The sequence below is a fragment of the Equus asinus genome, chromosome 9 (genome assembly GCF_041296235.1).
Source record: "Equus asinus isolate D_3611 breed Donkey chromosome 9, EquAss-T2T_v2, whole genome shotgun sequence".
Lineage (NCBI taxonomy): Eukaryota > Metazoa > Chordata > Mammalia > Perissodactyla > Equidae > Equus > Equus asinus.
Genome location: NC_091798.1, coordinates 96,654,336 through 96,678,525, shown reverse-complemented (window position 1 = coordinate 96,678,525; position 24,190 = coordinate 96,654,336). Strand labels below are relative to the sequence as shown.

At 60.1% G+C, this 24,190-nt stretch overlaps 1 protein-coding gene across 1 annotated transcript in view; it reads left to right on the top strand.

Annotated features, from left to right (window-relative positions):
• WNT3A (Wnt family member 3A) overlaps positions 1 to 24,190 on the top strand; it is a 41,992-nt gene that overhangs the window by 5,720 nt on the left and 12,082 nt on the right. Inside the window, exon 2 of the mRNA XM_044778100.2 lies at positions 10,188 to 10,429. Within this exon, the coding sequence (XP_044634035.1) occupies positions 10,188 to 10,429 (242 nt within the window). The remainder of the gene's footprint in view (positions 1 to 10,187; positions 10,430 to 24,190) is intronic.

The following is a 24,190-nucleotide window of genomic DNA, read 5'->3' as shown; positions in this document are numbered from 1 at the left end:
TTGGCGCGGCCACATTCCTTCCCCGACAAGACGTGCGGCTGCGCCGGAGCCGGCAGATGCGTGGCCGCGGGCACGGGCCTCCGCGCCTGCCGGGACTTGCTGAAGTATGTGTCAGTAATCCCGCGCGGCCGGGGGGCGGGAGGGGTGCTGGCGGCTGCAGCAGGGGCAGGGAAGAGGTGGCCCCCAAGCTGCGACCGGGACCTAGAACCCCTCCCCGTGGGCCTCCCAGCTCCTGGGGAGGGGTCTTCAAGGCAGAAGAGAGTGAGAGCCAGGAGGCTGCAGACCCGCTGGGGGCCCCAAGTGTGGGTGGAAGGGCAAGTGAGACCTGGGCAGCCTCGAGGCAGGTCAGCACCCCCCAAGGAGCCTGGCTCCCTTGTGGGTCCTGGACAGCTCCATCCAGAGAGGACGGAGCCCACCAGTCAAGCCCGGCAGCCATTGACCAATGGGCCAGCCACCCTCACATTTGGCTGGGGCTGAGCATGGGAACCTCCCTCTGGCCATGGAGAGACCCCATCTCACAGACAGCAATTCGAGATGGGCCAGGGGCCTCTCTCTCACCGATGGGGAGACCCTCGGGACCAACCAGGACCTCTGTCTGAAGAGACCTCCCAGGCAGGGAGGGCGGCACAGCCTCCTCATCTCCTTGTCCCCCAGGCCTGGGCAGAGCTCTGCGCCTGAGAAGGACAAGGGAAGACGTGGCCTTGCCACCCAGGTTGAGGGGTCTCATGGCCCAGATGCGAATCAGGAGGGCGCTGGGGAGGAGGCGGACGGCTCCAGCGGCTTGCAGGCTGGGGCGCAGGGTGCTCCCTGGGGGAGGTGGCCTGGGATGACGTGTGGGGAGAAGGTGCCCCCAGTCATGGAGCCAATGGACCCACCGCACGCACTGCTCACCTCCCCCTCCGGGAGCCTTGGATTGCATGTGGTCCCACAGCCTCCTGACAGATGGGGAAACTGAGGCCCAGGAGGGGAGAGGCAGAAATGGTGAAACAAGTGAACCACAGGGCTGGCGCCCCCGTCCTGCGCTCCAGGTCCCGTGGAGCCCCTGCCCAGAGCCACTCTCTCCTTGAGAACTGCTGAGGCCCTGCCCATCCACAGTAGCATGCACTGCGGGCAGAGCCACCCTACAGTGCACGGTGCCTGGCGATTGCTGGAGTTTACTGCAAAGAGACTGAACCAGGGAAGCCCAGGAGCCCGCCGTCCTCAGGACCCTCGGGAGCAGGGTCCAGGCGTGAATCCTCTCTGGCTCGCATCCTCCCGGAGGAGCGGGCAGGAGGAGGGCCTGCACCAGGGCCCCTCGCTCCCAGCCTCCGTCTGTGGGGGCGGCTCCTGTCCTCAGGCCCCACTCCAGTTAGGGTAAAATCCGTGGGTGAAGTTCCTCGGCACGGGGCCCCGCCGCCTCCTCCCAGAGCGTCACAGTGCGGCCTCCGCACCTTCCCAGCAAGATGTCTGGCAAGGCGGCGGGGATCCCGGCCCTGCGACAGGGCGCGCCTCAGCAGGAGCAGTGCGGGCGGGAGGACGGAGAAAACCATTAGCGCTGGGGCGTGGGTGTGGCCACAGGCTGGGACCGGGGCCCGGGGTCCGCCTTCCAAACTGCAGGAGCCCGTTCTGGGTGAGGGTGATGCCCTTGGGAGCAAGTTACTGCTGTAAACTCGGCCGACAGCAGGACTCACCGACGCGCCATCTTTTGGGACCGACCCAGCGGCTTCCTGCTGCGCTCCTGCGTCTTGCCCACGTGATCGCGGATGCGGCGGGAAGCCTGTGCTCTGCCTCTGACGGCTCACGGCCAGTCTCTGCCCTGCTGGGACCTTCACACCCGAGGAGGCGCTGGCAGCTGCTCAGACCCGTGGCGTGGATGCGCTCGCCTGACTGCTGGCCCTTCTGCTGTGTGGACGGCCCTGCGAGAAGGGCCTCGCAGAGCTGGGATCTGGGGTGAAGACCAGAGGGAGGAGGGCTGGATCTGGGGCAGGGCTGCAATCAGTTTGGGACCCTCTGGTTTTGAGGGGCCTGTGGGACGTCCGATGTGACGTCCAGCTGGGCGGTTAAAATTCAAGCCCCCGGCCGGGCATGGCTGAAGGTAGACCAGGATGTCTCCTGGGACGGCCTGCACCACGGGGTGGGCGGCGGAATGGAGAACTCCTGACAGGGGAGTCTTGCGGCCAGGTGCAGAGTGAAGAAAACGGACCCAGCAAAGGCAGGCTGGCCTCGGCCTCTCCGAGTGCCCTGCGGTCCCAGGACCAGCACTGGCTCCCACGTCAGAGACACGGGGTCCCCAAGGTGGGGTCGGGACCTCCCAAGACCCAGACAGATAGGATTGGGGACTCATGACGGTTGCCCTCCCCCAACCCCTGCGCTCCTTTGGGCCGGGGGCAGGAGTGTGGCCACCATCGGGCCACGACACTACTGTCCTTCATGTGAGTGACCCTAAGGCAGGACCCCCTCTCTGCCTGTACCCCAGTGAAAGGTCAGCGTGGACTCCTGGGAGCTCCCGAGGCTGGGTCCACGCCTGCAACCCCTCTCAAGGACCCCTCTTGGCAGCACAGCACAGAGACCCTGGGTTTGTCCCCGGGGCCTGGGAGCGGCAGTCAGCGCCCTGCCAGGACATCCCCTTCCAACCAGCTGCTTCTGGGACTCTCCCTGTGCCCGCTTCCTCCTTATGTCACCACCATGCTCTCTTTAGGATCATCCCACCTCTGGAGGGGAGACATGGGGTCTGGCCCCATGATCTTGCTCATTGCTGGCTCTCGGACATGGCTGGGGAGTGGGAGGCTCAGCCCCGTGCAGACAGAGGGGCCATGGAGGGCAGGGCCCCGCTCCTGACCTGCCCCACGAGGACACTGAGCATCAGCCTCCCAGACCCGTAACTGAACCTGCATTCTCAGGGCAGCGCCAGAAGTCCCCAGAAGCCTTGGGCCCCCAGGAGCAGGAATCGGAGGGAAACCCTGACCTCCAGACCAAAGGGCTTGGACTGAAGAAGCCTCGGGGGCTTTGCGGGCAGGGCCTCTGGAGTCCCAGGACTGGAGCCAGATGTGCCTCAGCAACCCCAAACCGTGGCTCCTTGACAGTAGTGGGCGCCAGAGCCCTGCTAGGCCCGTCGAATTAGGGCCAGAGTCAGCCCCTGGACCTATGTCCGACCCTTCCCTGTGGTGCACATGCTGCCTGCCCAGGCTGCTCAGAAGACCCAGCACTCACCCAGTCACCTGGCACGTTGGCTGGGGAAACTGAGGCACAAGGGTTCCAAGCAGGCCAGGGGCAGGTGGGGCCACCACACGTGCCCTTGATGACGATTCTGTGATGGTAGTGGGGCCACGTGGAGTCCTGTCGTGCTCTGTGCCTGGGATAGTGGCAGCCGTGCGTTTTGTGCATTGACGGGTGTGCATCTTACCTGTTGTCGCGGACTGCGTGTGCATGTCTCCCAGAGTCACATGTTGAAGCCCTGACCCCAAGGCGATGGTGTCAGCAGGCGGGACCTTTGGGAAGTGATTAGGTTTGGATGAGGTCATGAGGGTGGAGCCCCCATGATGGGATTAGTGCCCTTGTAAGAAGAGGAAGAGGCTGGAGATGACTTTGTCTGCCGGGTGCAGACAGGGCAAGAAGGTAGCTGTTTCCAGGCCAGGGAGAGGCCCCACCACAACCTGCCCCTGCTGGCCCCCTGATCTGGGACTTCCCGGCATCCAGAACCATGAGAAATAAACGTCTGTTGGTTAAGAGGCCCTGTCTGTGGCATTTGTTGCACAGCCTGAACTGACTGAGATGCACTCAGAAGCGCTGTCTCATGTGCTGATATTTATACATTTGAGGGCATCACAGTGCCCTGGGGGCACTGACATGCCAGAACCCCGTCCCCCCTCAGTTCCACCCAGGGATGTTGGCCAGGTGTCTTCCTCTGAGCCATAGGGCAGGAGGCCCCTGGGGTGCCACCCATCCAGGTTGTGTGGGTTGGAGGGAGTCACACGGGGGCCTGGCCGGGTGGGGAACAGTCATTGATAAGCCCCACTGGGGTCACACGGTGATGGTGGCAGGGCAAGTGGGCAGGTCAGCAGCTGGGCAGTGACCAATGGCAGGTGGAGGCCCGAGCGATGCCAGAGACTTAGACAGAATAAATAACCAGCCTCCCCAGGAGAAAGGCCCTGGGACGCAGGGCCAGGGGAACGAGGCCAGCAGGGGCAAAGAGCTATCTGAAGGCCGCAGTGGCCACCAGTGAACACGGCGGTGGCTCGGACCCTCAAGCTGCGCATTGAGGGGCTGCCAGCCCACCAGCGCTGCCCTTTGCACCTGGGCAGCTGGGAGACAGAAGAGAGGAGCTGGTGAGGGAGGAGGGGGACAGGGGCATGTCTGTCTTCGCTGTGCAGTGAGTGACCAGACGTGGTGGCTTCAGTCAGCTCAGGACTCTGCAGCCTGACATCTGGGTGGCTCTTCTGGGTTCCCTGCTCAGGGTCTCAGGAGGCTGGAATCAAACTCCTGGCCAGTGTGGAGAGGAATGTGCTCCCAGCCTGATGTGCAGTAGAGTCCAGGTCTGGTGCTGGGGGACCCAGTTCCCACAGGCTCGCAGGCCAGCGGCGGGTGATTCTCGGCTCCGGGAACTTTCTGGTCCAGGAACACGGGCCCTCCATCTGGGAGGGCCATCAGAGCTCGGGACCTCCCACTGCTGTGGCTGGAGGCTCTGCGGAGGCAGACAGTGTGGTTAGTTAGCTCGCGGTGGCGCCGGTCCGCACGTGCAGCCCGCTGCGGACATCGCGGCGTCATCTGTCCACGGCCAGGTCCCGGGGGGCAGGGGGGCCTTGGTGGATGAGGCAGGAGAGCGACCCTCCCAGTGCAGAGCCCTTCCCTGCCCCCAAACCCCGTGCCCTCCCAAAAGCCCGGGAGCAGTCGGGGGGCTCGGGGCCCAGGACAGGAAACGCAGTCTTAGTTGCCTCCCCCACTAACCGCACCGCCTCCAGTTGTGAACAGAGGCGACAGACGGCAGCCACATCCAGTTCTGAGACGGTGTCACAGGAGAAGGTGGCCCTTCCATCTCAGACGACCAGATGCAGAGATGACAGGGTGCCATCGCGCCGCGGCACACCGCGACCGTGAGGCTAGACAAGGAGACCAGCTACCGGCTGGCGAGCTCGCTTCTTTCCGCTGCTGGCTTTGGGCTGAGAGGCCGCGGGCTCCAATCCCTGAGTCCACATCCCATAACTGGAGCCTCGTGGGGTGCAGGGCCACCCACCGCAGCGCTTGCCGAACTTCAGCCGCCTGGCTGCGGACTCCTTCCTCTGTTCTGGATGCGGCTGGAGCCCAGCCCACGGCTGGCACCTCCGCCTGTTTCCGTTCTGAGCATGTGGGGAGGCGTGGAGGACCAGGACGAGGACAGGCCCAATGTCCCGACACCTCTCCATTCAGGCCCCCGCCCCTCGCTGCCTCCGTCCCTAAGAGACCCTCCTCAGGCTGGGACTGGTCCCCCACACACTGGGCTTCTCCCCACCTCCCGGTGCAGCCCAGCTCTGGCCGAGCACCCCGCCCCCTGCAGAGCACAGGAGGAAGGAGGTATGTGGCCTAGGGATGGTCGGTGGGCACCGCCTGCTCTGCGGAAGGCAAATGTGTATCCTGGGGGGACAGGGCGCGTCAGTGTGGAGTTTCTCCTGTCTTTATTGAGATGTAACTGACACACAGCGTTGTGTAACTCCAAGGTGTACGAGGTGACGATGTGATGTGTGTACACATTGCGAAATGATCCCACAACAAGGTTAGTGGGCACCGTTTGGAATTTTTATGATTTTTTTAATGACCCAATTTATCCTTGAGGCCCAGCGGAAATCCAGGGCTGACGGCCCCCTTTGGCCCCTCATCTCCCTCACACTGACCCATCCCTGTCCAGTCTGATGGGAGCCCCCAGCCCCCCGCCCTCCTTGGGCAGGGTCTGCATCACCCAGGCCCCTTGGGCCGGGGCAATTTGAGGAACTAAGGGGGCCATCCGGTCCAAAGCGGAGGGGGAAACCGTAGAGGTGAGAGAGGATCCGGTGGGGCTGGTGGAGGCCGGAGCAGCTGGAGTGGAGTCAGAGCTGGCGGCCGGCGCCCTGGCCTCTCTGGCTCCACTCCTCTGGGAGGTGGCGAGCCGGGGCCTGCCCGGAAGGAGGGCCGGGAGGAGGCGGGGTGAGAGCTGACTCAGCACCCCAGGACCAAGCTGGGGAGAAGCTGCGAACTTGGGAGTCCCCGCCCGGCCTGCCCTGGAGCCGCAGCCTGGGGTGTGAAGGAAGCAGGGACGTGGGCAGGCAGGAAGCGGGGTGAGGAGGGCCCGGCAGGCACATGTCTGTGCTCCCCGAGGGAGGCCGTGGGGTCCTGGGGTGGCACCTCGTCCCCCACCCAGAGCGAGAATGACAGGGGCCAGCACCTTGGGACTGATGGAGCAGACAGACCAGGTCCCCCTCCCTCCTGTCTGCACTAAATGGCCCTTCTCTTTTCCACATGCTCTGAAACTGCACACACACGAGCCCATTCAGCCAGTGAAGGCAGGTCCACTCTGAATGGGGTTTCCTCTGGCGGACCCACTTCCCTTGTCCCCACTGGAGCCCGGCTGCTGGCAACAGAAGAGAAGGAGCAGGGGACCCCCTGAGCCTCAGGAGCCAGCCCCTCAGAAATGTTCCGAGACCAGAGTCGTGACGGTCACCTGTCCCCCACGTTCCATCAGGAAAATGTTCAACAGTCAGAAAAGATGGGGGACAGGGACAGGGACATCTGTGTGCCCACAAGTCACAGTTCACTCTGCCCAGCCTGTCACATGCCTAACTGGCTCCTGTCCACCTGTCTGCTTCTCTCACAGCAGGGGAGACCTCGGTCCGCTTTCCCCCTGGACACTTGGCTCGTCATTAACTACAGTCCACGTTTGTTTAACAAATCACAGCCCATGTGGGGCATCAGCATGTGGGCCAGGTAGACTGAAGTGGCCAAGTTCATGGGATGGAGCAGCCGGAACCTGTCAAGGCAGCTTCACTTTCAGTGACCAGTTCATCCTGGCTTTCAAACGGAAGCCCCTTCAGCCCTGGCCAAAGTGGGACAGTCAGTCCCCAGCCTCACCCACACACCGGCCTCTGAGGCACTTCCACTGGGGCTCCTGGTGCTCCAAGGTGTGTGGATGGAAAACCCCTAGCCTGGCTCCCACAGTCACCTCCCTGGCCTGGCATGGCCTCCAGGACCAGCCACAGCTGCCCTTTCTGGGTCTGAGGCAAAAGGAGCCTGTGACTGACCAGCCAGGCCACCCAGAGAGAGGGGAGAGGTGGACTGTGAGCTTCAGGAGGCACCAAGAAGCTGCTGAAGGAGCCTGAACCTGAGTCCCGACTCCCCGACCACCTCCCACAGATGATCCGGCTGCTGCCCTCACAAGGCCACCTCGACACTCTGTGCTTAGTTCTTGGGGCCCCTCACATGTCCCTCCACCATTCCAGATGGTGTCGTGCCAGCCCTCTTGCTACTGGCTCTGGGTCACATCTTGCCAGTGCCCATGCGGGGGGCACATGGCCTGGCGGGTGCACCCCCCAGAGGACTTTGTGCTCCCAGAGCCCATGGCACAGAGCCCCCAGCACCTGCTTCTCGCCAGGCACAGGTGGCACGTGGGGATACACGGGGTCACTGGGAGAGGTGTCAGGAGGCGGACACAGCTGCTGGCCTCAGCCTGGACGCGCAGAACCATCCACACGGCACATGAGTCAACACAGGCTGAGCGGTCGCTGGGCGGGGACAGGTCATCTTGGTTGCTGGGCCGGGTCAGGTCGTCTTGGCAGGTAGCGGACATAGAAAGGGGCTGGAGCAGGTGGGACAGGAAGCGGAGGTGGCGACCTTCTAAGGGAGAGCTGGGATCTGGGGTCTTTTGCCGTCGTTTCATGGGCAGGAGTCCCTCTGTGCCGTCGTGGGCAGCATGGGCTGAGAGTGGCAGGGGGCACGCAGCTTAGATGCAGCCTGTCTCCTGGTCCTCTCCACCCCTCCCTGCCTGGCCCATCTTCTCAGCCTCAGGCCTGGCTCTCGCCCACTCGCCGGTGCCCCTGAGGGCAGAGACTGCTGAACTTGACCTGCGGGCGGCCCCTCAGCCCTCATGCCCAGCCTTCCTCCCGTCCTGCCATCTGTCTGTTTGGCCTGCCCTGGTCCGTCAGGAAGCTGAGCATCCAGGTCAGGGCAGGGTCCCCCAGAGGCAGCCACTGTGGTCTCCACTCAGACATCCGAGCAGGGCAGGTGCAGGAGAGCGAGGTGCAGACCACAGAACGCCCCCTGGAGAGGAAAGACCACAACTGGGTGAGCACAGACAGCTGGCCTTTCTGGAAAGCTTGGGGTCCTGGACCGCGGGGCAGGCGTGGGAGAAACCTGGGGAGGTCAGTCCTGGCCATGCACCTGGCCCTCAGTAGACTGCACAAGTAGAGAATAGACGAGTGAGGACCAGCCAGCCCCACTGTTGCATGCCAGACCTGGGACAAGACCAAGCCAGGGGCAAGGGCCGGCCTGTGGTATCTGATACGAGGTCGTGGCTGGTTGGTGGCTCATCGAGGCATTCGGACAAGCAGAAGACAGACAGAAGGGGGAGTGCGAGGGAGGAGTCAGACACAGGGTGGGGACCTTCGAGGGACCCAGGAGGCAGAGGGTCTGGTCTGGGGGTGTCAGGCCTCCCCCAGGATCGGGGACACAGGGGTGGCTGCCCATGGAGGGGAAGGGAGGCTCTGCTGGGGCATCTGCAAGGTGGGTGGACACTGCTGGGGACGACAGGCTTAACTCTGAGAGGTGATCGATGAGGAGCAGGGGAGTCCGGGAGGGAACAGCATGGCACTGTGCCTGGAAAGGTGGGACACACAGGTCCGTGGCTCCCGATGTGGAGGCGCCCCATCTCCAGGGGCGGCCACAGCAGGGTTGGAGCGGCCGAGAGGAGCATGGGCCAGGGACTGGTGCAGACAGAGGAAGTGTGTGGGGCTGCTGTGGCCGGGGCGTGGGACCTGCGGGCCAGGGGAGTAGGGTATGCAGACCCGGATTCCAGCAAGACAGCAGCAGCCCCGGGTGGCCAAGGGCGAGGGCCTCATGGCCCAGGGTGAGGTGGCCTTTGACGATTTAGAGGCACCGGGATCTGATCAGATCCAGAGAAGGAAGGATCATTTCTCTGGGAGACAGTGGTTCTCAGCTCCTCCACTCCCTCTGTGGCTGGGGGAGCAGGTCGGACTCAAGCAGGACCCGAAGGGCCACGTGAGGCGGGAGTGTGGGCTGCGGGGGGACACAGGGGCCTCTGCCTGCCTTCTCGGGGTGCTCGGTCCTCACAGGGGAGAGGAGGCGCTGAACAGGAAGATCTGCTGGGGGTTCAGCTGAGGTGTTGATAAAGCTGCCGTTGCCTCAGTTTACCCCAAACAGAGGAAGGGGACACAGGTCTGTCTCTGGACTCCTGGAGCCAATGCAGGGGCCTGCCTGCCAGGCCGAGGGGCTGCACCCATGGGCCAGCTCGAGAAAGGAGGGGCCGGGCGCCCCGGGGGAGGGCGTGTGGGTAGCACCCGCTCTGTGCTCAGAGCCAGCCAGGTCTCCAGCTGCGCACTCAGAACCCACAGGCGATGCCCCCTGGAAACACCCCCAGCTCTGCTTCTGGATCAGGGCTCACGCCTGCGTTCTCCCACAGCACCCAGGTCCCCGAAGCCCCTCCCAGGGGCCTCCGGACGGGGTGGTGTCTCCGTCGGTGGGAGGCTTCCTCGCAGCAGGCCTGCACAGGGGCAAGGAGAGCGAGACGCAGAGGGATCAGGCGAGCTCTGCCCACGAGACCCCACACTGTGTCCTGGGCTCTGCCTTCTCGACCCCAGGGAGCGGCCCTGCCCCACCGCCTGTCACTCCATGCACATCTGACGTGCGTGTGCGAAGTCTGGGGTCCAGAGAGGGGACACGCTTCGTGTCCCCTGCCCCCCGTCATTCCATGTGCGTTTCATGTGTGTGCCAAGTCAGGGTCTGGGGTGGGGACAGGCCCCACCCCCCCATCACTCCATGTGCATCTGACGTCTGTGTGAGTCTTGGGTCTGGGGTGGGGACAGGCTTCCTCCACACGGAGGGACATCTCACCCTGGCACGCACAAGGGCCTGAAGGATGGGGCCCTGTCGTCCTCCGAGGAAGGCCTTCCCTGGAGCAGGCCCGACTCCTGCTCCTGTTCCACAGGCCCGAGGGCAGCTCCCCCACTAACCTCCCGGTCCCCCTCCCCCAGGTCCCTGGCCGTTGGGCCACAGTACTCGTCCCTGGGCACGCAGCCCATCCTCTGTGCCAGCATCCCGGGCCTGGTCCCCAAGCAGCTGCGCTTCTGCAGGAACTACGTGGAGATCATGCCCAGTGTGGCAGAGGGCGTCAAGATCAGCATCCAGGAGTGCCAGCACCAGTTCCGTGGCCGCCGGTGGAACTGCACCACTGTCAACAACAGCCTGGCTATCTTTGGCCCTGTGCTGGACAAAGGTACAGCCTTCTGGGTGGAGGTGACAGCCTAGGGTGCCTTGGGTCAGAGCCAGCTTCCCCCTTGGCAGGGGCGGGGCAGACACAAGCCACTCTCCTGCTCTGCATGGTGTCCCACCTGTGCTTGGGCAACTCCAGCAGGTGGGCTGTGCTGCACATGCCTCATTACCGCAGGCCTCTCCCACCAAGGCGTCCTTCCCCACACTCGCCCGCTTGCAGGTGGGGTTCTCCTGAAGCTTGGGAAGGATGCGGGGTCATATAGAGATTCCTCCTGCTTCCCCTTCCCCAAAAGGGAAGGGCACGGTTCCAGGGGGACCAGGTCGACCACCACAGCCCTCAGCAGGAGCCAGGGCTTCAGGCTCAGGCGGCAGCAAAACACAGGAGGGCGGGCTGGGGGAGGGGCAGGGGGTGCCCCAGAGGTGCACGCAGAGCTCTCCAGGGTCCTGAGCCGGGGGTGGCTGGGGAGAGGAGAGGGGGAGGGCTGGGCGTTGGTGAGCTTTGGGTGAAGAGCAGACTCCCACCAGCAATGCACAAGGGCTCCAATCTCTCCACGTCCTACCAACACTTGCCATATTCTGCCCTTTTTTCTTTTAACCATGCCAGTGGATGTGAAGTGGTATCTCATTGTGGGTTTGATTTGCATTTCTCTGGTGGCTAATGATGGTGAGCATCTTTTCATGTGCTTATTGGCCATTCGTATGTTTTCTTTGGGGAAATATCTATTCAAATCCTTTGCCCAGTTTTTAATTGGGTTGTCTGTCTTTTTATTGTTGAGTTGTAAGAGTTCTTTATATACTCTGGATACTAGACCTTTATCAGACATGATTTGCAGATATTTTCTCCCATTGTGTAGGTTGTCTGTTCACTTTTGTGAGTGTCCTTTGGTGCACAAAAGTTCCTGATCTTGGGGGGAATCTTTAAAGTCTTTCACCATTGAGTATATGATGTTAAATGTGGGTTTTTTGTAACTGCCCTGTATCAAGTTGAGTAAGTTCTTTTCCATTCCTAGTCTGTTGAGTGCTTTGATCATGAAAGGGTGTCTGATTACATCAGATGCTTTTTCTGCATCAATAAACACGATCACATGGTTCTGCTCCTTCACTCTGTTAATATGGTGCATTATTATTGGTTGATTTTCTTGTATTGAACCACCCTTGAATTCTTGCAATAAATCCCCTTGGTCATGGTGTATAACCCTTTTAATATGCTAGAGAATTTGGTTTACAAGTATTTTCTTGGGGATTTCTACATCAATATTTGTAAGGGTCTGCAGCTTCTTTTCTTACTGTCTTTGTCTGGTTTTGGTATCAGGGTAACGTTGGCCTCATAGAGTGAGTTAAGAAGTGTTTCCCCCTCTTCAATTTTTTGAAAGAGTTTGAGAATGATTGGTGTTGGTTCTTCTTTAAATGTCTGGTAGAATTCACCTGTGAAGATTTTCTCTCTTGGGAGGTTTTAAATTACAGATTCAATCTCTGTACTTGTTACAGGTCCATTCAGGTTTTCTATTTCTTCTGGAGTCAGTTTTGGTAGTTTGTGTGTTTCTAGGAATTTCTCGATTTCATCCAGGTTAGTCCTTCATTATTGGAGGAAAGTTTTGCCAGACGTAGAATTCTTGGTTGACAGTGTCTTTCCTTCAGCAGGAACATGTCCTGGTACTCCTTCTTGCCTCAGTGGTTTCTGACAAGAAGCTGGCTGTCAATCTTATTGAGGATCCTTTGTGTATGACGAGTCACTTCTCTCTTGCTGTTTCAAAATTGTCCCTTTGTCTCTGTCTCTTGACAGTTTGATTAAAATGTGTCTCAATGTGGATCTCTCTGCGTTTATCCAACTTGAAGTTTGTTGAACTTCTTGGAAGTAGAGATCCAAGTCTTTTATCAAATTTGGAACTTCTTTGCCATTACTTCTTCAAATATTCTTTCTGCCTCTTTCCCTCTATCCTCTCCTTCTGGGACCCCCATGATGTGTATGTTGGCACATTTGATGGTGTCAGATGGTTTGTTCATTTTTCTTCATCATTTCAGTTGAGCTGTCTTCAGGTTCACTGATTCTTTCTTCTGCCTGCTCGACTCTGCTGTTGAAAACCTCGAGTAAATATTCCATTTCAGTTTGTGCTTGTCAGCTCCACAGTTCTTACTTCGTTGCTTTTTTATAATTTCTGTCTCTTTACTGATACCCTCTCATTGTTGAGACATTGTCCTCCTGGTTTCCTTTATCTCTTTCAGCATATATAGGACAATTGATTCAGAGTCTGTCTAGTAGGTCCAATATCTGTGCTTCCTCTGGGGTAGTTTCTGTTAATTTCCTTTTTCCCATGAATGATCTATACTTTCTTGTTTCTTTGCATTCCTTATAACTTTTTGTTGAAATTTGTACTTTTTGAATATTATAATATGGACACTCAGGAAATCAAATTCTTCCTCCTCCTTGGGGTCCGTAGGTGCTTGCTTGTTTAGTGCCTTTTCTAAACTATTTTTCATGACTGTACTCTTTGTCATGTGTCATCTCTGAGCCCTCTGTTTCTTTAGCTGGTAGTTTCGCAGAGATTTCCTTAATACTCTGAAGCAAAAATAAATAAATGAAAGCTCCCTACTCTGCTGTGTTGCTCATGTGCCTCCATGTGGCCTTTGGGACCTGCCTCAGAGGCCTGCAAGGCCACATTCTGTGGGTTGAGACAAAGGCTCACCTGGGTTCTAGGGTAGGGACACAGACCCCACCCCTAGATGGCATGTCAAGGTCCCCTTGTGAGATAAACATGAGGGATGGGATGTGTACCGGTGCAGCCACCTCCAGAATGTGCCATCCACTCCAGGATGGGCTGGTGGAGACTTGCTGGCTGAGGTGGGGCCCTGGGGACCACAGCTGAATGTGCAGTCAGCAGGGAGAATCAGCTGCCGAGGACCTGGGGAGAAGGTGGTGCCAGAGGAAGGCAGCTCAGACAGAGGCAGGGTGGCTCACATTTCACAGTCCTGCTGGGAGCCTGCAGTCCCAGGGGGTATTGGTGACAGGATGGCCAAGGCCACGCACCTCTCCCACATACCTGCTTCCCTATCTTGGAAAGGGCAACCCCATCCTTCTGTTACTTAGGGTCGCCCATGGCACCTCTCCATTGTGAGTCCCATCAGCAATACCTTCAGTGTCAATGCGGCATCCGGCCACCCCCACCAGGCCCAGCTATCCTGACACCCTGCGTGATCACAGTGGCTCCCATGCACCTGCTCAAGGCCATTCCCAGTGTCCCTGCGGCCAAGAGAGTCAAGTCAGGCCACATCCCTCCTTCGCTCAGCCCCTCCAGGGCTCCCAGCTCTCTCGAATCCTCTGGCCCTGCTGCCTCGTTTTCCTCTTCCTCTCTGTCCGGCCTGTGCTCCTCTCCGGCCTCCTGGCTCCTTCCCAAACACCAAGCACAGCTCCATCCCCAATTCTTTGCCATCACATCTGTCAGCCTCCCTGTGACCCCTGCAAGGCCCACACTGGCTGCCTTGCGGGCACGTGGTCAGTGAAATGGGAGAAACAGTCAGCCCTGCTCAGAACCAACAGCAACCCAGCAGAGGAAGGAGGGAGGGCAAGAGAGTCAGGGAGGAAGGTGCACTGGGCCCTGGACTACCACGCATGTGGACGTGGGTCCTGAAAGGGAAGCTAAGCATTGTGTTGAGGGGTAGCGGGGACTGACAGCGTCTGTTTAAGGGCCTGTGTGACCTTGACCTGAGGTCGACTTGCTTCCTGGAGCATCAGCATTCCCCATCTACAAAATGGGAGAATGTCGTCACTTGACTGACTACACAGAGCTGCTGGTCAGGGTAATTATGCGGCAGCTCCACGCAGGGACAGCTGTGCCGTGAGTGGGAGGGGTTAGGTCCACAGGGGATGTGGCACATTAGGCATGTGTGTGAGTGTCTATGCATGCATGTACGTGCATGTATGTGTGTTCATGTATGTGTGGGTGTGCGTGCATGTGTACATGTTGTGATGCATGTGTGTGTGAGTATGCACACATGTGTGGTGCAGCTGCTGCCCACAGGGGTCCTGTGCTGTGCCGTGGCTGGTGGTGGTGTGGGCCAGGGTGGCCTGTTCAGCCTGTGCACGGTGGCCCAGGGCCATCTGGGCTCCTGGCTCCCAAGCCCTGATGGGGGTGCTTAGGGATCCCACTCCCCGGGGGAGAAGGAAATGGCAGGATTTCAGGAAGAACGCAGGAGCCTGTCCCACCTAGAGAGGCCACCATCTGGGTGGTGGAGAAGGGCTGTCTCCAGGGGTTCAGGGAGGGAAATGTGGTTTTACTTCTGGACTCTGTTCTACCCCCTGGGCCACACGTCTGTCTGTGCTGTCCTGATTCCCACAGCTCCGCGGTAAGTCTGAAGTCAGTAAGTGGGAGCCCTCCACTCTGGTCTGCTCTTCCAAGATTGTTCCGGCTGTTCAGGGCCCCTTAGGATTCCACGTGCATTTTAGCATCAGTTCATCAATTTCTGCAAAAGGCCTTGGAATTTTAGGGATTGCATTGAATCTGCAGGTTGATTTGGGGGGTACTGCCATCTTAACAGTATGGAGTCTTCTGATCCGTGAACGTGGGATGTCTTTCCATTTGTTTAGGTCTTCTCTAATTCTTCTCAACGATGCTTTGTAGTTTTCAGCGTACGCATCTTGTACTTCTCTGGTTAAATCTATTCCTAAGTATTGTAAGTGGAATTGTTCTCAATCTCATGTTGCTGATGTACAGAAGCGTGACTGAGTTCTAGCATTGATCTTGTCCTCTGCAACGTTGCTGAAGTTTCGTCAGTTCTAACAGGTTTGACGTGTTCCTTGGGATTTTTATGTCATTTGCTAACAGAGACAGTTTTACTTCTGCCCTCCCACCTGGACATCCTCCGTTTCTTTTTCTTGCTCAGCTGCCCTGGCTGGAGCCTTCAGGACGATGTCGAAGAGCAGTGGGCAGAGTGGGCACCCTGATATCCTCCTGGTCTTAAGGGAACAGCTTTCAGTCTTTCACTACTGGCTGTGATGTTAGCTGAGGGCCGTTCTGTTCTTAAGATTCACAGATCTAGATGTGAGTTTCCTCATCCACATCAATAAATAGATAACATACAAGAGTTTGGATATAATGTCTCTCGGTTCTTTGAATTTTTTCTGAGTAATGTGTGCCAAAATCACAAGTGATCATCAAAAAGCTATGAAAATCTTTCAGCTCATGACTCAGTCGAGTCCTCTTTCATTCTGTGGGAACAAGGAGCTGCAAGCACCTGATTGGCACAGGTCTTGGGGCCCAGTCGTTATGATGACCCCAGGGCTGGACATGTGCCCAGGGGGTCTAGTGGGAGCCGGTGGTCCTGGAAGGGGAGGCGGGAGAGGAGGTGAGGGTGCTCGAAGCCACCACACCATCTGAGGGCCTGCCCGTTTCCATGCCCCGCGGGACTCATGGACCTGCCTCGGAGACCCCTGGTGCACAGCATTGCCCTCCCTCCCACAGGCCCCTCCATTCTCTTCACATTCCTACGTTGGGTACCATCATCCTCGGCTCCAAGCTCACAGTCCCAAGCCCCGCCAAGCCCCTCGAGCACCTCCTTCGGGCAGCTGTGGGGTCCTGAGGTCTGACTGTGGCCTCTGTGCCCACTCCCTGCCACACTGCCCTTCTTCGGCGTTACCCTCCCCAGAACAGCCAGGCCCTCTCCCCAAGGTGGGCCGGCTCCCTATGCTTCAGACGCCGGCTTCGCAGGCCTCCGCTGTGCAGAGCGGCTGCCCCTCACCCTCACTGCCTGCATTGGACCCCTGTCAGTCTGGCAGTCCAGTCTCTGTGGTCCTCATCCTCTCCAGCTCCTTCAGCTTTGGGGGACAGCTCCAGGCCCCAAAGCAGCTCTGTGCTTCCCAGCTCTGTCCACTTCTGCCAGTACCGTCACTCTCCCTGGGCCCCGCGGGCACTCATGGGTCTGTGTGGGCCCCGCCACGTGCAGCACAAGTGCACAGCGGGCCTGTGGGCAGTTGCGAGGGGTGGGTGCTTTGTGAGCAGGTGCTGAGCGGGTGACAAAGATGAGCATACGCCTGGGGTCCTGAGGGCCGGCTCCCCTGGGAGGGGCCCCTGAGCTGGATCTCGAGGGTTTTCTCTCTTTCTTTAGAACATGTACACGCTGCTTTCCGGGCCACATGCTGTGTTTTTCACACAGCAGCAAATCCAGTCCTAACACCCACCCCCTGAGCCAGCGCTACGGTCACAGTGAGGAGACTGGCGCCGCAGGGGCCAGGCCAGGACTCTTGAGGATGCCCCAGCCTGTGAGGCGTCTGCAGGCTTTTCTGGGAGTGTGGGCCCTTTTCCCCTGCACCCCCACACTTCCTCAAAAGCCTCTCCGCGAGTCTGAGCTCCAGCAGGCCCCGGGACTCTGGTGCAGCCTCAAAGTTTAGCCCCCTGCCCCCCATGTCCACTCTCCCGTGTCCACCCCCATGTCTACTCCCACGTCCACTCTCCTACCTCTGCCCCGTGCTCCCTCAGGCGCTCCTGCCTTGGCCCCCATGCCCTTACCACTGAATAGGCAGGAGGAAGCCCCTCCCCCTCACATGCCACCAGGGCTGAGAAATGGCCCGATTCCTTGTGGCCACGGAGCTGAATGGCCGGGAGGAAGGAGCCTGCCAGGTACCCCAGAGAGGCCAGCTCTGGGAGGCCATTGTGGAGGCCCCACCTGCCCTGGCTGCACTCACCGTAATCAATCTGATTGGATTAGGGTCAGGGCAACCCTAATCGTGTCAGAGGTCACCGGGCTTTGTGGCAGGGTCCACGGGGCACCTAGCCACCCCTGCTGAGGCAGCCTCGTTGAACAGAGCTTATTGCCGCCCTGCCCAGCCCAGTGTGGACATGTGCGAGTGTGTGCATGTGTGTGCAAGTGTGCAAGCTCGTGTGCGCCAGCGTGTGTGGATGTGAGAGACAGGGCATGAACTCACACCTCCTGCTTCAAGGCCATTGGGCGGGGCTGGGCCCGGTGGCCCCCTCAAAGCGCCGTGTGGAAGGAGGGCTGGGTGCCGGAGTGAGCCTCGGCTCTTGCTTCAGGAGGCGGCAGGACCGCGCAGCCCGGTGGTGGGGCAGAAAGCATTTGAAGAATCTTGAGTGCATGGAGGCTGGCGTGATTGCAGCTTATCTGTCCCGGGCGGGCCCTGGCACCTGGAGGGCCTGCTCCCCCGAGGGCTGGCTGACACCCACTCTCGACCCCCACGAGGTGAAGGAGGGAGGAGGCTGCTGGCTGGGGAAGGCGGCTCTGGGTTCAGTGCCAGTAGACACACCTAGAGGAGGCCCAGCCAAGGCTGCACCCCTGAGGAGCTTGGTGGACGCGGCCAGCCCCAGGTCCAGGCCAGTGGGATCTCTGGTGACCCGTGGCTTCTTCAGGAGCTGGGCTCTTGGCCAGGTGGAGCATTTCACCTTAGACAAGTGGAAGGCGCCGCAAGGGTGATTCGCCCAGTATGGAGCAGGGGGCCTTGGTGCCTCCGCCCATTGGGGTGAGTGGGCAGGCATGGCCCCCAGCTTCATGGTCAATGACCCCTGAATGCTGGGCCCCAGCCGAATCCATCCACTAGCTCCGGGACCTTGGTGCCGGCAGGGACAGGAGCTCTGGGTTCAGTAGCTTGTCCCAGGACCCCAGCCTGGGCCTCAGTGGCTTCCTGAATGAGGAGACTCATCCTGGCCTCTGATCCCAGCACATGAGCCACCATGGCTCCCCGTGGGGTCCCCGGCCAAGAGGACGCAGGACCTGTCCCTGTCCAGGGGTGTCCCCAGCCACCCTGGGGGCCAGATGCCCGCAGAGCTGTGCCAGCCCTCACTATTGGGTCTGCACCTGGACCTCACCCTACCTGGGCAGCTGAGTTGGGGGCCTGGCTGACACCCTCAAAGGACATCCTGTCAGAGTCCCAGCCAGCTCCCTAAGACCCCATGAGCCCCTGGGGGCAGAGTCCGGGGTGTCAGTCAAGTTCTCAGCAGCCAAAGCTGGGTGCCGTCCTCTGCCCACCCCCATGCCAGTGTGGGTCAGCTCTGGGAGCAGCCCTTGGGCTTCCCGGTTCGCCCTGGGCAGCTGGGCTGGGGAGGAGCAGGAGGAGGACACACAGCCGCCGCTCCCAGGCAGAGCCCCTTCCCGCGGCCGGCTCCAGGGGGTGGTCTGCCGGCCTCCCTGCGGAGGGGCCGGCTGCAGGCACGGGGCTGGGGCAGGGCGGCAGGGACGGCACAAGCCGAGGGCTCGGGGGCCCTGAAGGAACCAGCGTCCGGAATCGAGGTTGCGACCCCTGACCCGCATCGGAAAGTGTTTCGGCTCCTCCGGCGGCTGGGGTCTCCCGCTCTCCCGCCTCCCGTATATCATTAACTCTCCCCAGCGGGAGGGTGTAAGGGGCAGGAGAGCGCCGGCCGCCCGCGGCGCCCGCGCGGAGCACAATGTCCCCGCGACGACGACAAGATTAAGCACGAGACAGGAGCGAGACGCCGCCGAGGTTCACACGCCCTCGGAGCGCGGGCCGCAGCGTGTGAACGGCGCGCCCCTCGCGCCGGCCCTCGCGCGCATACCTCCCGGTTGCCATGACTGGCTCGCTATGGCCTAATCGCCGACCGGGGGGAAGTTCACATAAAATGTCGCGGGCCATTGTGGGCCTAACGCGGCGTGGCAGTGGCTCACAAAGCCGGATTCATTAGCCCAGCAGGTATCGGAGGGGCGCGGGCGCATTCCGCTCTCAGGTGGCCCTCCTTTGTGCGGGCGGCCGCGGGAGCGCCGCTTGCCGTCGCGCCGCCGCTCCCGACCCCGCTTCGGGACCAGGGAAGTCCGGCGCCGGGGGAGGGGGTCCGCCTGCCGCCGGGGCTTCAGCCAGGCCTCCATCTGTCCAGCGGCGCCGCGGGACCACAGTCCCTCCCTCGCGTTGGGGCATCGGTGGGGGCAGAGGTGCCAAACCACCGAGTGCTCCAGAGGTGCCCCCGGCTCCTCTCCTGCCAGGCGGGGAGAGTTGTGCGCGCCCGCGGAGGCGGGGAGGCCGCCAGGAGGAGGGACGGCTGCTGTGCACCGCACCCCCCCGCCCCGGGGCCTCGGGTGTGTGCTGGGGGTGCAAGGTGGGTGAGGGCACCCCAGTTCTCTCCCTGACCCTCGGCTGATGCTCTGTGGGGGCGGGAGCAGAGGGAGGCCCGACGAGGCTCAGCACTGCCGCTGTTTCCCCACCCCAGGCTCTCCACAGGCCCCTTCCACCATCACAGCAGTCGCCCGGAGGAGCCTGCCAGGAGCACCAGGGAGGACTCCCCAGGGCCTGGGCCAGGTGGGGCCAGCTGTGGGATGGGGGTTTGCCTGCACACCTGCAAGAGAGGGGACACAGCAGGACATGCACAGGGAGCATCTCCGTGGGGTGTAGGGTGGTGTGCCTGGGACTCCAGACCTCCAGCCCAGGCAGAGGTTGCAGCCGTGATTGCGAGGGCTCCTCAGAGGCAGGGGGCCTGGCCCCCTGGCTGCACCCCCTCTGCTGACATTGGGGCAGCAGCTGCCAGCGCCATGGGCGTCAGGTCCAAGGTCAGCACTGCCCAGAGGAGAGATGGAGCCCAGGGCCCTGGGGACCTGGGGGAGGCAGACCCAGGAGAGGGAGGGCTGTCCTGCGGGCCAGAGGTCAGCCACGTGAGGCTCCAACTGGCTGGTCCTGCAGCTCCAGGGAGGTCACTCCCCACTGGGGCTGAGTCCGTGCCTGGCCACCAGCTAACAGCAGCTAAGCAGGCCTCTGAGCCCTAGGGCCAGTCACCGAGGACCCGGCTTCACATAGGGGCCAGGCCAGACACACAAGCCACCATGGGGATGGGGGTTGTCAGAGTGTCAGAAACCCCCCACGTTAGCCCTGTTCTCGTCCCTCTGATGGGAGGAGTGTATCAGAGGTCCCAAGAATGAGCCTCAGGGGCCCCCTCCCACACACCTGCTGGGTTTGGCCACTGTCCAGAGGAGGGGCTGCACTGCCTTGGGCCCAACAGGAGCCTGGGGGCTCAGCGAGGGATGCTTTGGAATCAGCTGGGACCCTTTACAGATAGAGATGCCCCTGGAACTGTGGCCCCGGGTGCACTGGTGGGCCTGCAGTAACGCACGGCCCGGGGTGACGGCTGCTGGGGCAGCCCCAGGCCCGGTTCCCTGCCGAGCTTCCCAAGGGGGCTGCCTGGGTAGACCACAGACTGCACATCCCAGGAGCTTGACCTCACATTCAGCGGTCACGTTTGAACCACATCCCCTTCCAGAAATTTCCACTGCCTGGGGTCACCCTTGTGAGAAAAGGCCACTCCAGTGCCTCCTTAGACAGCCCCGGGCTGCCTCCTCCTCCTTATCCAGTGTCAGCCCCCACAGCCTTCCCCTCCTGGGAGAGGACAGGCAGGCATCCCCTGGCCGTCGGGTGTGGGGCCCAGCAGGGCAGTTGAGGTCCCCACTCTCTCGAGGCTGCAGCCACAGAAACAGCCTGGTAGAGTCTTGGGACCTCTTCCCGGGGGTACAAGAACCTCTCCCGGGACCCCGATCTGGGCTTGGCACTGGCTGCTGTGCAGCCTGGGGCCAGTGGCTGACTGGCTCTGAGCCTCCACATGTCCCTGGGGCTGAGAGGGCCTGTGGTGGTGGCTCAGCAGGGAGGAATGCCCTTCTTCCTGTCCAGGCCGGTTCTCTCAGGGGCGATGAAAGGATTCACTGGGCCCAGGGCAGGGCAGCCTCCAGGCGGTGCTCTCCCTTCTGTCCCTGTTGAGACAGCCTCCTGGGTGACCTCCTCATGGGAAGGTCAACCCCAGGACAGAGGCTGCGACCTATTTGTCCACTTAGGACACAGTCCGTGCTCAGTTGATAGTTGACTGGCCAGCTTCATGGTGAGATGTGAAAGATGAGGCCCTGGGAATGACTTTCTCAAACTTTCTTCAACACATGGGACTTTGGAAATATAGCCTCCTTTTCTGAAGCTAAAAGGTCCTTTTCTGAAACTGCGATAGTCATTTTTTATATCATGTAGACATATTTTATATGTCTTACCCTCTCATGAAAAAGTAACAACACCTGACTGTCCTCTTTCAGTCCCCAGATGATCTCTGGTACTTGACAAGCCCATGAAATCTAAATCTGGAAACAAAGGAATTGTTAAGATCCCTGTAGTTCTAAGTTCTGAGACCCAGGGAGGTGAAGTAACCCCCAAATCCCATCATGGGTAATGCTCCACATCCTGTATCTAGGGCTGCACTGGCCTTGGCTGTGATGGGGCCCCACCAGGTGGCTCTTCCTGCCCTCCTCCAGATGCCCAGCTCTCACCACACAGGACTCCCTCATCTGCCCCATCCTCCACATAGATGAATGGATGGGTAAACAGATGGATGGATGGACGGACGGATGGGTGGGTAGATGAAGTGATAGTGGATGGATGGATGGATGAAGGATGGATGGTTGGATAGTGGATGGATGGATGGTGGATGGAGGATGGGTGGGGGAACGCGTGGATGAATTGATGGTGGATGGATGGTGGATGAATGGATAAACAGATAGATGGTAGGTGGATGGAAGGAAGGATAGATCACTGATAGTTTGCATGGACTCAATAAATAATTGCTAATGAGACAACAGCAAGTTTCTGGGAAGATGGTTTCCCAGTCTAAGATGCTTGTCTTACAGAACGAATTTGTCACTCAATTCCCTTTCTTCTTCCTTTCCCAACCCCTGATGGCAGTGTGGGAATAAGAGTCCTGGGCTGAGCAGAGCAGGCCTGAGGTAGCTCAAAAGGCTTATGCAGGCTCCGTTCCAGCGACTTGGTGAACTTGCAGTGCTGGTCGTTAAGCGCCCCTCCCAGTAGCACGTGTCCCCTCCTCCTCTCTTGACCTCCCACAACCTGTTGGGAAGAAGGCATTTTGCTGGTGATGGAGGTGTTTCCAGTCTCACCTTCAAGAGGGGATTCCCCTCCCACGGGCAGGATGGCTCCCCACCCCCACCAGCCGCCTCTGTTGTGTAAACAGAAGCAGGAACCCCTGAGAGAGAACTTTGCTGTGACAGGCGCTGCAGGCTCCAGACCCTGGTCCGAGTGCTGGCTGTGCCCTCCCCACCCACAACCTCAAGGGAGCCCTGTCTCCCTCTGTAAACTGAGGCTCCTGCAACCAGGGGGTCATGACCTTGTTCAAACTCCAGTGGACACCTGATAAAAGCCATGGGTTCTCAGTCCAGAGAAAGGCACCAGTTTTGAGACACTGTCATTCCTGTCATTCCTGCTCACAATGTGAGGAGGGTTCTGAACCCCCTGAAACCTACCTACAGACCACTAGGACCACCACTGCACAGTGACTCCTGGGCATTCTGGGGTCTTCCTTTTGCATGGCCTCAGGAGGCGCTTTAACTTTTTCTTTGGAAATTGTTGTGGACTTTGAGATGCTTTGCAGGAGAGGCAGCGAGAGTCCTGGCTGCCACCGCCCCCAGCCCAGGCCTCCCTCAGTGCCGACGTCGCACAAACCCAGCTGCATCTGCCAGAACTAAGTCCCATCAGTATTCTCCAAACTCCAGGCCTTACCTAGATTTCACCCATTTCTCCACCACCGTCCCTGTCCGCCCAGGACCCATCCCAGGCCCCTTTGCCCCCAGCCTTGCCCCTCCTGCCCTCGAGACTGGGAGGATTGGGCAGGGCTTGTCTGATGTTCGATGCAAGTCTTTGGCGAGAACGTCCTGGAGCCTCCTGTCAGGAGGCACGTGGCATCTGCCTGTCTGTCTGTTGCTGGTGCCGGCAACCCCAGTTGCTCTGTGAGGGGGTCTGCCCTGCTCTCTAATGCAAAGTTGCCATGTTTCCCTCTGATCTGTCAGGAACTTGGGACTGCTCAGAGACCTGTGTCTTCAGTTTAAAGCCGACTTTCTTTGCCAGAGCGAAGCGTCCTGCATTTTTCTGATGGTGGTCTGGTGGTTTCTTTGCGGAGGCTTCTTCTCTCTGTGAGAAAATTGCTCCAGGGGTCCTCAGACGTCAGGACGTTGTCTGGGAGGAGCCCCCCTCCTCATCTGGCAGGAGGGGAAATCGAGGCCCACAGGTGAGGGATGTGCACAAGGTCACACAGCTGGCCGGTGACAGAGCTGGGCAGGAATGAGTTCCTCTTCCTCCAAATTGAAGGGGGAGCCCCTCCAGCCGTCCCTCTCAAGTGCGTCTGGAGGCCTTGGCTCGATAAGCAGGGATCTCCAAGCCCTTGTTCAGGGCAGGGCGAGGCCCCGGCTCAGCTCCCTCTCGGCTTATCTCAAAAGCCAGAGGGTGGGGGTGCAGAGCCAGCCCTGAGCCAGGGCAGGGCAGGCTGGGCCCCGGCTGCGGGGGGTACTCAGGCCTTGGAGAATCGGAGCCCTGAACAGGGCCACCAGAGAGAGTGCCGTGGGGAGGCACCAGGAGTGCCCGGGACATACTGGCTCTGCCCTCCCCCCCACCCCAGCTGCTCTGGGTGGCCGAGAAAGCCACCCCATCCACAGCCCCTAACCCAGGCTCGCTGCACTTCCGGGGGGGTGGCGAGCAGTGAGGAGCTGAGCCCATCCCTGCCCCCCAGGGAGGGCCAGCCTGAGTCCTTGAGAAGACAAAACAAGGACAGGGACCCTGCTGAGTGGAGGGACAGGAGGAGAAGGGGTTCGTGTCCAGCACATGCTGGCCTTCATTCTCTCGTGCCTTGGGTCAGCAGAAGGCCGCTCTAGGTCTGCCTGTGAACTGACCAGTTGTCCTATGAAAGGAAAATGGGGAGTCTTGGGAAGGCAGCTGCCTGGCTGGACTTTGGGAAAGGGGACGGTGAGGGGAGCTGTCTTGGATCCCTGCAAGGACAAGCTGAGCAGA